The sequence below is a fragment of the Copadichromis virginalis genome, linkage group LG13 (assembly GCF_057382275.1).
Source record: "Copadichromis virginalis isolate Kocher_CV1m ecotype Utaka linkage group LG13, C_Virginalis_male_GT1.1, whole genome shotgun sequence".
Classification (NCBI taxonomy): domain Eukaryota; kingdom Metazoa; phylum Chordata; class Actinopteri; order Cichliformes; family Cichlidae; genus Copadichromis; species Copadichromis virginalis.
The window spans coordinates 19,346,385-19,358,548 of record NC_140630.1 but is presented as its reverse complement, the minus strand read 5'-3'; the positions used below and the strand labels follow the sequence as shown (position 1 = coordinate 19,358,548).

General features: G+C 39.4%; 1 protein-coding gene across 1 annotated transcript; it reads left to right on the top strand.

The window, feature by feature from the left end:
- Nucleotides 1-6,094: 6,094 nt before the first annotated feature.
- cxcl12a (chemokine (C-X-C motif) ligand 12a (stromal cell-derived factor 1)) lies at nucleotides 6,095-12,115 on the top strand. The gene is made up of 4 exons (XM_085477819.1): nucleotides 6,095-6,226; nucleotides 7,841-7,958; nucleotides 8,900-8,983; nucleotides 10,639-12,115. Exons 1-4 carry the CDS (start codon nucleotides 6,160-6,162, stop codon nucleotides 10,664-10,666), a joined length of 297 nt encoding a protein of 98 aa, XP_085333945.1. The 5' UTR covers nucleotides 6,095-6,159; the 3' UTR covers nucleotides 10,667-12,115.
- Nucleotides 12,116-12,164: the final 49 nt, after the last annotated feature.

Here is a 12,164-nt window from a genome sequence, read left to right as displayed (position 1 = left end):
ACACGTCGCACACATAATCACAATTATCCAGGAACGTTTAGAACTCCATGGCTCTGTCTACATCCTAACATTGCACACAATCTATTTTTAATATTGTTACATACATTCGTGTGTCGTTTTGTGCCTTTTTATTTATACCCATGTGATTATATGTCCATGCACATGCAAGCGGACACCTAATCCCCTTCATGTTCATTTATGCCTTCATGAAAAATCACCTTCCATTTCCCGGCTGGTGGATTACTTCAAAGCCGCCAAGCAGGATGAATAACATGTAACAATATCTCGTATTTGTCCATGTGAAATAGGACAAGATACTCTGTCTTCGCTTCTCTGCTGGTTCCATTTCCTCAGTCTGATTAATAGGTTTTTGATTGCAGCTACAGCCCCGAGCCCGAGAACACAGAGCTCCATGGCTGCTCACTATTATAGCCTCCTAAGTTACACAGAGAACACATAAAAGTGACGGTTATGTTAAGCTGCTCTGTCGTTTTGACTGACAGCTGTAGCCTTAACTCTCCCTTTAAATGCTGCTTAAGTGTTTTATGTAGTGACCTGTGCATGCAAAAGCAGTAAAGAGACAGCAGCTGCAGTGTTACAGCTCAGCAGAGGACTGACAATAGAAGTACCTTGGGGGGTTGTCCAAGAAGAAGTGGCGAAAGGAAAGGGGGGAAAGTACTTTCTTTAAAACTATGCTACGATTCCTCGATAATTGTAGTGCAGGAAATGTGATATGTCCAGTGCACTTACCAAATTAAATTCATGCACGGGAGACTGGAGGCTGCAGGTTGTTCCACAGGTAATTATTTTCAGCCTGGACGATGTGCAGGTTTGCTTGCCAGGTAGACAAAATTGTGTTTTCTTTGTTCAGCCAATATCATGTTTCGCAGTCTTCTCATTAGCTCCTGATGAATTTCTGATATGAAGTCCAAACATGTAAAAGCATCTCTCTGGGAGCCGTGGGGAAGTGGATAGTTTTAGATCATACTGTCAGAGTACAATGAAAAATCTGCTAACTTTAGGGAGCTGAATGCTTTTTCAGCCCTGGACATTTCAAGGATTAGCATTGTAGCGCTGTTGCATATTTAGGATAAACATGATTACTTTTTTGCAGAATGAACAGTAATAAAGGGAAAAGCAGTGATTTGTAAACTTATAGCTTGACATACACAACTGTGGTAATGAAATATAAGCTGCAAAAACTCAAACAAGTACAACTGCATCTTGTGTTACTTTAAGACAATGCATCACACATATTTTTAGATCAATGCTTTGGTCTTTTTATTGTAGTTAAGCAGCCACCTTTGTGTTCACTCAGTTTCAGCCTACGCTAGACTACTTTACAGATCAGGCTAGACTGACTTTTTGCTCTTTCTGACACTTATTCAACTCTTTCAGCATCTCTCAGAAACCTTAGAGTACGGAGACCTATGGCTTCTTGATGACAGACAGAATCAGTGTAGTCAGCAACACTTGTGCTGTATAACACACAGGAATGGATGAATAATGAAATATTAACTGACTCCATGTGTCCTCTAAGCCATTTTTATCACAGAAATGGATCAAGTTTAAGGACGAGCCAAAAACATCAGCTTTGTGAGGATACAATGACTAATGAAGGAGCCAAAGAGGATAAAAAGAAATGAAGGGGGGAAAACAAGGGGGCTAAATAAGGGAACATGTGTCAGTGTCTTTGTCAAGAATTAAACATGTGGCTGGGGCTGAAGCACAGGGCATATTGTTTGTGTTGTGGTTTTCAGTTTTGGTGACAAAGTAAACTGCAGGAGCTTTCGATTGTGAGAAAAAGTGTATCTGGGTCTGTGTAACTGCCCTGGTATTTAATGTGTGTCTATGTACAGTTGCAACACAGTAACAGTTAGCTGGACAAATGAGACTATATACAAGTTTGTAGTTCAATGACTCCAACATACGCAGAGTTGAGAAACTACAATAAAAGGAACAAAATACGCACTGATCTCTTTAACAGGTCAGACAAAAGCTAAAACTTTGGTGACTTATCTTTATTGCATTTTGTGAGAGTGAGTCACAAATCGCTTTGACCCATCAAAAAAACCTGCTTAAAGAGAAAAAGAATTAAGCCACATTTCTTCAATTTACAAAACCGTGACCTCATGAAACCATATATCATCACTCTCGACTTCAAAAAAGCAGAACCGGCAGCGTTACCCTGAACGCTAATGGGTCCCTGAGCTGTTTCTCTGCTCCTCCTGGGGAACATCACACAAGCAGCTGACGGATTTTTGTTCTCGCGGCCGGACACCACCAGGTGTCAAATTATGGATCCACCACCAAGTTGCTCCACACCAGCTGTGGCTCATGTGCCCTTTTCTGGCATAAATTCACAGCTGAAACTATAAAAACTAGCACAACTGACATTTACTTCATCCATTTAATGTCAATTGAGCTTTTCTTTTGTTATTCTAGAGGGGAAAAAACACATCTACTCTATCTCAGCAATGCAAAACCCATTCTATTGTTACTTAATAATAGGAAAGTCATGTCTGGTGTCTTGGCAACAGTTACATTAATTTCTTTTTTGTACTGCAGAATCATGTTTTGTTTGTTGCGAAAAAGAAAAATGTAAGTAGTTTTGTTCATGACAGCACTGTGACGCACTTAGAATTTTGTGCGGTTCCCAAACTATTTTGGATGATGATATAAATGATAAATATCGACAATGATTGTTTACGATTTGAAGCAAGAAAACAGGGAGAATTAATTAGCAGATGAAGGGAGGAAGCTCTTTACACAGTGAAGAAGAGATGGAACAAACATGAGGATTATGCTTAGAAGAAAATAGTGAAATTGTGCAATTTTATTTGAGTGGATCTTTTATTAGTTTGGATAAAACGAAGCAGAAAACCGCTCTTTTTGCGCTTTTAGAAGATCTTACCAGTGGTAATAAAGCCATTGTCCAGAGCATTGTTTCCCATTGATTCAACATCTATTGCTAAAGACTTTGTCGACAGCCCATTGAGGTGGTCCATATGGTGGTAAGGAGGCACCGGGCTCGTGACTTTCTGGAGGACATAGAGAAAACCAGACAAAAGGCTGAGCCAGCAGGCCCTCAGCCTCACAGAGCCTCAATGGACCACTGGAGGATTCCCTACTGGGGCTAGCTGCCTGTACGTTCTCAAACCAGTCTGATCTATGGAAACTGGCAACCCCACCATAATACGTTCAGCCATCCATACTTCAGCCCCCTTGCACCACATGGTCTCTTTTTAAAGGTGAATAATGGTAGAGGAATGTTTAACAATCTAGTGGCATGTGACAGACTTGCATTTTTCCTACTTATCATCAACAGCATACAGACCCCTTTTAAACGAGTATGTTTAAACATTTGTTCTGTAAGTGTTATGCTGATGAGACTAGAGATCAGGAGATTTGGCACAGTAGGCGAGGAATAAACAGTGTGTATGTATGTGACGTAGGGATAAGTATGTAAACTGTATTTAGACATTTATGAGACATGTGACATTTTCAAGGCTTCAAAAAAACAAAAACTCTGGAGGACACCTGCCTTCACAACTTCAGAGAAAAACCTTAACTGTTCCATCTTACCTTATTCTTTGAGAGTACAGTAAGATACGACTCGCGAAGAAAGCAGATGGACCCCTACAGTGAGACCTGCCAAACCAGACAGATGGGCTACAGAAGACTATGCTGCAACTCAAAGTTACTGGATGCTGGACAGGTGTGAATAACACATAGCAGGTAGACATGTGTGTGCATTATATACAAACCACTATCGACCACTATAGCCATTAGAGGTAGAGCGCGGCGTTCACCAATTGGAAGGTCAGGACAGATTGGAGCAAATCGAAGTATCCTTGGGCAACATCTTGAACATCCTGTGAGTGTAAACGTGTGAGCTTTAGACAAGTTTAGAAACAAAAGTGCATTGAGTGCTCAGAGTAAAAAAACCCTATATAACTATCAGCCCATTTATCATTCACAATCATGTGAATCAATGACCCCAGAAATGTGAGACCTTTTTTCTGTTTCATTTTTAGAAAACGTACCCTAATAAGGGTTTCTATAAACATTTGCATATGCTGAGAAAAAAAAGAAAAGTTTCATTTCGGGAAAACACAGCCAGATAATGTGAAAAAAACAAAACAATTGGGCAGATGTTCTGCCAAATCTGCTTATGTAACCACACTATTATAGTCCATTCACCTCTGGCCAAGAAAGTAAATCTTGCTTACTGTTGAGAAACGTCTGAATACTTGAATGTGCTTTGACTTCTCTCCCATGACATGTCACAGGTTGCCCCCCACTGACAGCCTGAACTATGCGCATAGACCGAGTAGATGTGAGAGCATGTGTATGTACTTGTGCTTGAGACAAATGACTTCCATTTGCCTGTGTGCTTGCGCAAACCCCGCTGCACACGTTTGCTGTTTGTGCAGGCTCACAGGAAAGTGCAGTGAAGTGAGCATAACCTGTAGATTGTAGCGACATGTCAGGCATCCTGTGTGAGAACAAGCAAGGTTGATGAGGTGAGCACTTTGATCTGAAACTCTTCACTCCAAGCTGAGAGGACGCTTACTGAAATATCAGGGCCTTCGTGCAACGCTCTTTACTTTTTGCCTACTCTGTCTTTCTAACATGCACTCTTGGAGTTAGCCTTTGTGGCCTGTGAGAGAAGTCAATATGTCCTTTCAGCTGTCAGCTAATTTTACCCTCCGTGCGTCTCCTCCCGTGCGTCTGGTATCCATGGCTTCATTCATCATGAGATCCAAAACACAGACAGCCTGCAACAAATCTAACAAAAATGTCTCAGAATTATGAACAAACAGGTTTACAAAAAGGGTAAGTATTGGTTATGTCAGGACTTTATTGTCACAAACACTTTGGTCATAAAGCAGATCTTGCCAACACAACAGAGGAATTGTCCTTTTTACTTACGATACCGGCTAGAGAGTTAAAACAAGCGCAAAACAAAGTTATTCTCCTTGAACAACCATCTTCTATTCCTCGCTCATTTTCATGATAAAGTGTGCTGTCAGCAGGTGGTTTGCTTTCCCACAGTTGGTGTGATGAGAGGATATGTCTGCAATAACTGAAAAAAGAAAGAATAGAAAATACAAAACCAACCACTTAGTCACATTATTCATGTTGCTCTGAGATTCTGAAAAAAATGTCTCAAAACACAACCTCAGTCTGTGTAAATATAAGCTTTGGTTGTCTGCAGTTTCTATTTACTTAGTGGAATTGCATGGAGTTCAGTTGTGTGTATTTAACTTAAACAATCTAAAAAGGTAATTATGGTGTTAACGCATTAGTATAAGGTATCATTTGATGAACATGTGAATAGGAATAAATTTCTCAGATCTAGGCGTATACACCCACACATTCTCCAAAAGGCCAAAAGTGTTGTATGCTCTTTCTACACCACATTTTTTACTTTTGGAAACATTAGTGTATAGTCACGCAAATTCTTCCCACTTTTATTTATGTAGGGTCAGTAAAGTCCCTGCGATGACCAGTTATAACATGAAAAACCAAGAAGCATGAAAAAAGCATGCACAAAAAAATGTTTCTCTTTCTTTTCAGCAGCAGCTTTAAGGACAGTGCAGAAGAAATCGTGCCAATTGCTTGAAGGTACACTTTGGATCCTACCCGTATTTTTTAGGAAATAAATGAACAGCTACCAATCAGCTTACTGCCAAATCTTCTGACATGTAAAAAAAAAAAAAAGAAAAAAAAAAAACACTTTCATTAAACACTTTCGTCAGAGGCATGTGCACACTTGCGCGCGCCTGGGGGTCTATCGTGCATTAATAGGCTGTATCCGAAAATCCTCCTAAAACACCGGAAATAATAAAAAGCTCCTACAAAATAAAATCACGACAAAGTAATTAATATAACATTTAACACAGATCTATTAAAACGACGGCTCATCTATGACGTGTTTTTTTCTGAAAGTGATTTTTGTTACAATTTGACGCCTTATTACTTCATAAATATCCGTTAAAGTAAAAAACGGGTCCTTGGTGACCGGAAACACCATTTCTTTATGGTAGCTTGACGCAGTGGTGCCTAATTTAACACTCCGCCGGTGCCCCGTCTGTCAGAACTCCTCTGGACTTTACTCTGAGCAGTTTCGGAACTCTTTGACATTAACGCAAAATGGATGTGAAACTACTGGCGGTCGTGGCTGTACTCATGGTGATGATATATGCACCTCCAGCGCAAGGTATGGATTCATTTTCGGGGTTGCTGTTTTATGTTGCTTCAGATTTTGTTTAGACTGTATTGCAGCTGTGATGCGTATTGGAGGGAAGTATCAGCAACATATTTGCTTTTACGCTGTCCACCTGTTGACTTGTCTTGTCTGTAGTCCATTCATTCATCCATTCATCCATCATTTCTTCCGCGTATCCAGACAGCAGGGATAGGCTCCAGACAAGCTGCGACCCTGGATGTCTATAGTATTTCTATAAATAATTATCCCGATAGAGTTCTGCAACTCTATCGGGGTCCAGTACGTCCACAGTTCTTTTTAAATACTTTTTTGTTACTAATTATTTTACATTAAATACAGTTACTGTAAATCAGTGTGTATTTATAATATTAGTTGCCAAAAATCTGAGCACGACATCAGATGAGAAATTCCAATTGCGTGCACTCGGAGTGCAAATACTGTGGGGAAAAAGGGGGGAAAAACGTAAATTGGACCTGAAAATTTAAATTTTTATTTACATTTTTTAAAATGCATAAATCTTTCATGCATTTTTTTTTCATTGAAGAAGGGAGAGTGCATTTTTCGCCGTGCGTAAAGCACGGCAGGCTGCACATGTGGCTCTTGCCGTATAGGAATTTCCCCGCTGGATCAGTGATCAGCGTGTGTTTGTCCTTCCCTTTGTTTTCTTTTAATTAGCCACAAATGAAGTCTCTAGAAGCCAAACCTCAGCTAGCCTACGTGGCGACATCAATCACCCAACTTGAAGGTGTTGCGCTCTTTTATCATGGTAATCAGGTGTAAAAAATAATTAGCATAGTTTAATCCACTGGGGCAGGTTTCACCATCTGTGACTTACAGTCTGCCAGTGTCGCTTTAAAACAATTTACTGACAAGTAAAACAACTGTGTATAAACGGTATTTGGGCTAAAACTAACTTCTATCGGCGCGACTGCTTTATCTATTTCCAACGCCGCTTTTAGACGTAACGAAACGGGGAAAAAAGATTATCTTTATTTTTCCACATTAATCAACTGTGACCATCTCAGTGTAGGAACCTGAAAGGTGAGGCTCCAATGGAAACTGCGCACATCCATCACGCAGGGACCACACAGTACACAATGATGTTTGAAAGAGCTTAGTGTTTGTGGGTGTAAAACCCCCGCTAATAATGTACTCAGTCTCTCTGTTTGCTGTGTGGGATGAGCAGAAACTGGATTTTGTAAAGCTTAAATATGGAATTTTCATCTGTCAGTGTCATTTGTTAGTCCTATTTGGCAGTGTTGACTGTAGGCTTCTCGGCAAGGAAAGAGATAAACAAGTAGAATGGAGGGATAAAAATCAAACGGTTTAAATCCAAAAGACTCTGTATACTTCACTGCAGGGGGCATATTATTTATTTGTTCATAATCAGAGGGCTGGTGCATGCTTACTTTGTGCTTTGATAGGCTAAAGACTTGCTGTATTTTTATCTTATTTGCTGGTGGAATTTGTGATATTGCAATAAGTGTATGTCATTTCATACAGGAATGATATTTCATTTAATCTAATCTGAATTACTGCTTTGTTTAAATTTTGCTTTACTTTAAAATAGTTTTGTTATACTCAACTTCTCTTTTGCTTTCTCAGCAAAGCCCATCAGCCTGGTGGAGAGATGCTACTGCCGTTCAACAGTCAACACCGTCCCACGAAACTACATCCGAGAACTTAGGTTCATCCACACACCCAACTGCCCCTTCCAAGTGATGTGAGTGTTGTTTTTGACTTCTCCAGGCAGCACGTTTTCTGTCTGGGCCATATAAACGTTAGACAGGTTTCCTCCTAGTTCGGACATTTCTCACCATCAATCTCTGCAGGGTGACAAGCCAGAGAAAGGAATCATGCATGAATGTGTACATACACGCCCCTCAGTCACTCGCTCGCTCATTCACAGAAAACAAGTCGTTCTTTTTGCAACTGGCCCACTGACGCATCCACAGGAAGTGGTCCGTTTGAGTATGAGCGAATGTGAAAAGGTGGTGGAAATTGGATACAGTTTTGTTTTTTAACCAGGAAGCAATAATCGTGGGTTTTGTAACTGGGTTTGCTTCTCATTTGCTTGTCACGCAGCGTTTTCTCTTCATACTGTTCATACAACCTTTAGTTGAGATCGCATTCGTCGGCACAGCTTGTGCAGTGCAAATCCATACATGAAAGTGTGTGGCAACATCGGTGAAAAAGGGTCAGTTGCATTAGAACTTCAGAAGCATGGAAAAATAAAATTGCCATATCTTACAAGTTTACATAAAGAGACATAAAACATGTCTGAAGCTACTTAAAACAAGATCTGTTGCCAAATGAGGCATGGTCCCCCACATGGAGACATATGATATGGTTGTAGCCCATTCTTTAAATAACCACAGGACTATCATGGCTTTAGAAAGTAGCCTGCGCATTGCAATATATTCTAATTTGACCTAACACTAAAGTACCTTAAGGGTCAGTATCTTATCAATATTAATGCATATTAATTTCTGTAGCAGCATCACTTACAAATTAAGGCACTACTGTTAAGAGGTTCGCTGCAAGTATCAAACTAGCAAGTCAGTGTTAATTCAGTCAGTTTGATAACAGTGTGTTAAGATACCCACTGTTAATGATTATGCATAATTCAAGCTTTTATCCTCATCTTATCCTTTTTCTAATCAGTGCCAAGCTGAAGTCAAACAAGGAGGTGTGCGTGAACCCTGAGATCCGGTGGCTGCAGCAGTACCTGAAGAACGCTCTCAACAAGTAAGTATCAGCAAATCCAGCAGATTTTAGTCATGGGGTCATTTTTCTGTAATACACAATCCCGTCTGGCTTTAACAAATCTGTTGGCACAAGTGGGATATACTCACTTACACTCTATAGAAATTTAAAGCAAAGAATCTACAAATCCAAAGGCGCAAATGCGCATTTGGATGTTTACCAATAGACTATTGTGGGAGTAAAAGCTCTCAATTGCCCAATTTATATTGGAACCCAAAGTCAAAACATGCTGGTACATGACCAAGTGGGAGTAGAGCGTTTCCACTTTCACATACAAAGTGTGGGTGCACTTAATCTGCTCTTAAGTGCTATTACAGGTTTGTTCCTGGTCATCACTATTCATACTGGAACACAGTCTAGCAAATGCAGTTTAATATATTTACACTATACACGGCACACTTGCATACTGTTTAGAGTTTAGGACATTTAGTGCATTAAACGTTACATCGGAGAGTAAAGATAAAGATAACGTTCTAAATTTGTAAAAAATAATGTAATATGATGGGATTCGTTGTCACCTTATGCAACTCTGAATTGCACAATCAAGTTAAATTCATACTGAGACTGGTGGCGTTAAAAGTCACTGTCTCCTTCCTTCCCTGAAGAAGCAGACACTTTTCTGAAAGATGTTGGTACAACAAAGTTTATAGAAGGGATCAAGTTGCCATGTCTGTTATTTAAAGAACGAAACAAACCCTGCACTGTGCGATGGAGGCGGATAAAAGAGTTTTTGGAATGTCACATGTGGATTCCCGTCTTTTCATGTAAAGAAAACTAAACGCACTACGGCATTTAATCCAGCTTGTGACATACACACTCAATACACACTGACAGATCCGCCCACAGTCTAGCAGTCAGACGGCCTGTCTCAAGGATGACTGTGGAGCCCTCGGGTTGATGAGGCGTGAACAGCCCTCTGCATAACAAAATAGCGCATGTAGAGTGCATGTTGCTTGTTTACAATCAGTCAGATCTAATGTGTTTCCACTTACACATGCAGTCATAGAGGAGGAGGCATAAACCTGCTTGTAATGTGTAGAAATGCACACGATTATAAGCCATGCGTTACTTTTGTAAACTAAATGATGATTGCCTTTTTGTATCTGACGAGTGTGGCAGATATAATTAAAGAACCCACTGGAGTTCCAAGTGCTTATGCTGTTAATATCCTGTTTATCCTTTGGCATCATCGCCCTGAGACTGCTTCACGTCAGTGCTCTGCAAAATTACATCTTCAGACATAACATTTTCAGAATGGCCCACTAATTGACCGGCCAACTGAAAGTGAATGCAGAAATCAAATTACATTTATTATTGCTAAGATGGTTAGCTCATGATTACAAGTCAAAAACATTTCGGCTTTCTAAACACGAAGCAGCTGTTTTTACTTGATAACCTGGAACTGAAATCAGCCGTGAGTTGTGCCACTGGACTAAATGCTCATTAATTTCCACTTTTGGTGTTTACTACTCACAAGTTACCGTGCATTTATCTTTTGTTGTGTTTTGACACTCTATTATATAGAGTGTCAAATATATAGACCGCGTGAACAGTCAGCACCAAAAAGCCATATGATTCTGACGTTGTAGTTCCCGTGTCTACTTTGTTCTCATGACAAATGTGCTTTTCCCTTCCAGGATGAAGAAAACCAAACAGGGCAACTAAAATGCCTGCAGAAATCCTCCCGAGCCACCGCTGAGGATTTGGACCACATCATCGCAGATATGTAACATGATACCAGATCATGTGTTAAATTGTACAGCACTTACTCTAGCTGACACGCTGCAGCCTTGTGCATGGATTAGCTTCAAAGTCTTCACCATAAACACCATGCTCCTAGCACTGCTGCATCCTTCACCACTTCATTTCACCACTTATAGATTTAACAAAATATTAGTGCAAAGTGCTATTATATCTATGAGTGTATACTTTCCTAACCATAGTGTAAATACTATTTTGTTAATGGACTTTAAAAGTAAAGAGCTATTTTTGGAGATTTTTCCTTTGGCCTCTCCGTTATTTAGGAAAAAAGCAAAGGCCCCACCCAGCGTGAAGGGGCTTAAAGAGGGATGACGTGTCTTAGCTAGAAGGTTTCCTCCATATCAAACTTTATTGAGCATCCCATTTGTGAGGAGCACAGTCTTGTGGTCTGTGGATCAGTTTATTCTGATCATGTTAGATTTCAGATTACACAAATTGATGTATAAGTTCTCCTCTAAAATAAATAATCAGTTTAAGTTAATTGGCACCAAGGAATTTAAGTGAATGCCAGCTACCCCCCAACTGAAAACCCCTATAAAAATAGCAATACAATGTTTTTGTGATGGAAATTAATGCAGAAAGAGCTGCAGCATTTCCTACAGCTGTTCTGCGGCTGATTATGCGCCTGCGTTTTATTTCTTTCTTCTTTTTTTTTGTTGTTCTTTGTAAAAGCTCAACATCTGGTTTCCAAACTGTGTTTTAATGAGCAGCCAATAAGACGAGATTTACCAGAATCATAAAATTGTGTTAGTTACCGAGAAATTGTGAGAAGAAATTGTGACACTGATCAAAATAGCCTCTCAATGTGAATACCACTTCCAAACATGGGTGTGCAAAAAAGGTAATTAAAATAGTAATAAAAACAATTGGTAACACAGAGGGCTGCAGTAGAACAAATACTACCATTACTGGCAATGGATATATGTATATAGATTTGACTACCTACAACTGTCATGCAGATAGAAATGCACTTTATACCTGATGTATTCATGTTTTAGCAAAAAAATGTATTATTACTAACTTTAAACACTACATTCTGTATTTTTCTTTTCTTTTTTTAAAACAGTTTATCGTCCTGTTTCTACTCTTTTGTGATCATTGAATGTGTAACTGAATTTAACTGATTTGATTTTTTCTTCCACCCTTTTACTCATTTAAATCTCCTCTTCCTATGTAAAATTTATCTCATACAAATGTTTTATTTTTGTACTCTTTTATGCATTTATATTAAATCCAAACATTTAAATGAAGGAACTGTACTCTCACAACTGAGCCATCCAGTGTTGTTTTTTTTAATTTTTTATTATCAAACATGTATACATCTGGTCAGTAAAAAGGAAATCTTTGAAATACTATGGGTGTTTGATTCCTGTACATGTCACAAGTCTCATTGCCACTGATG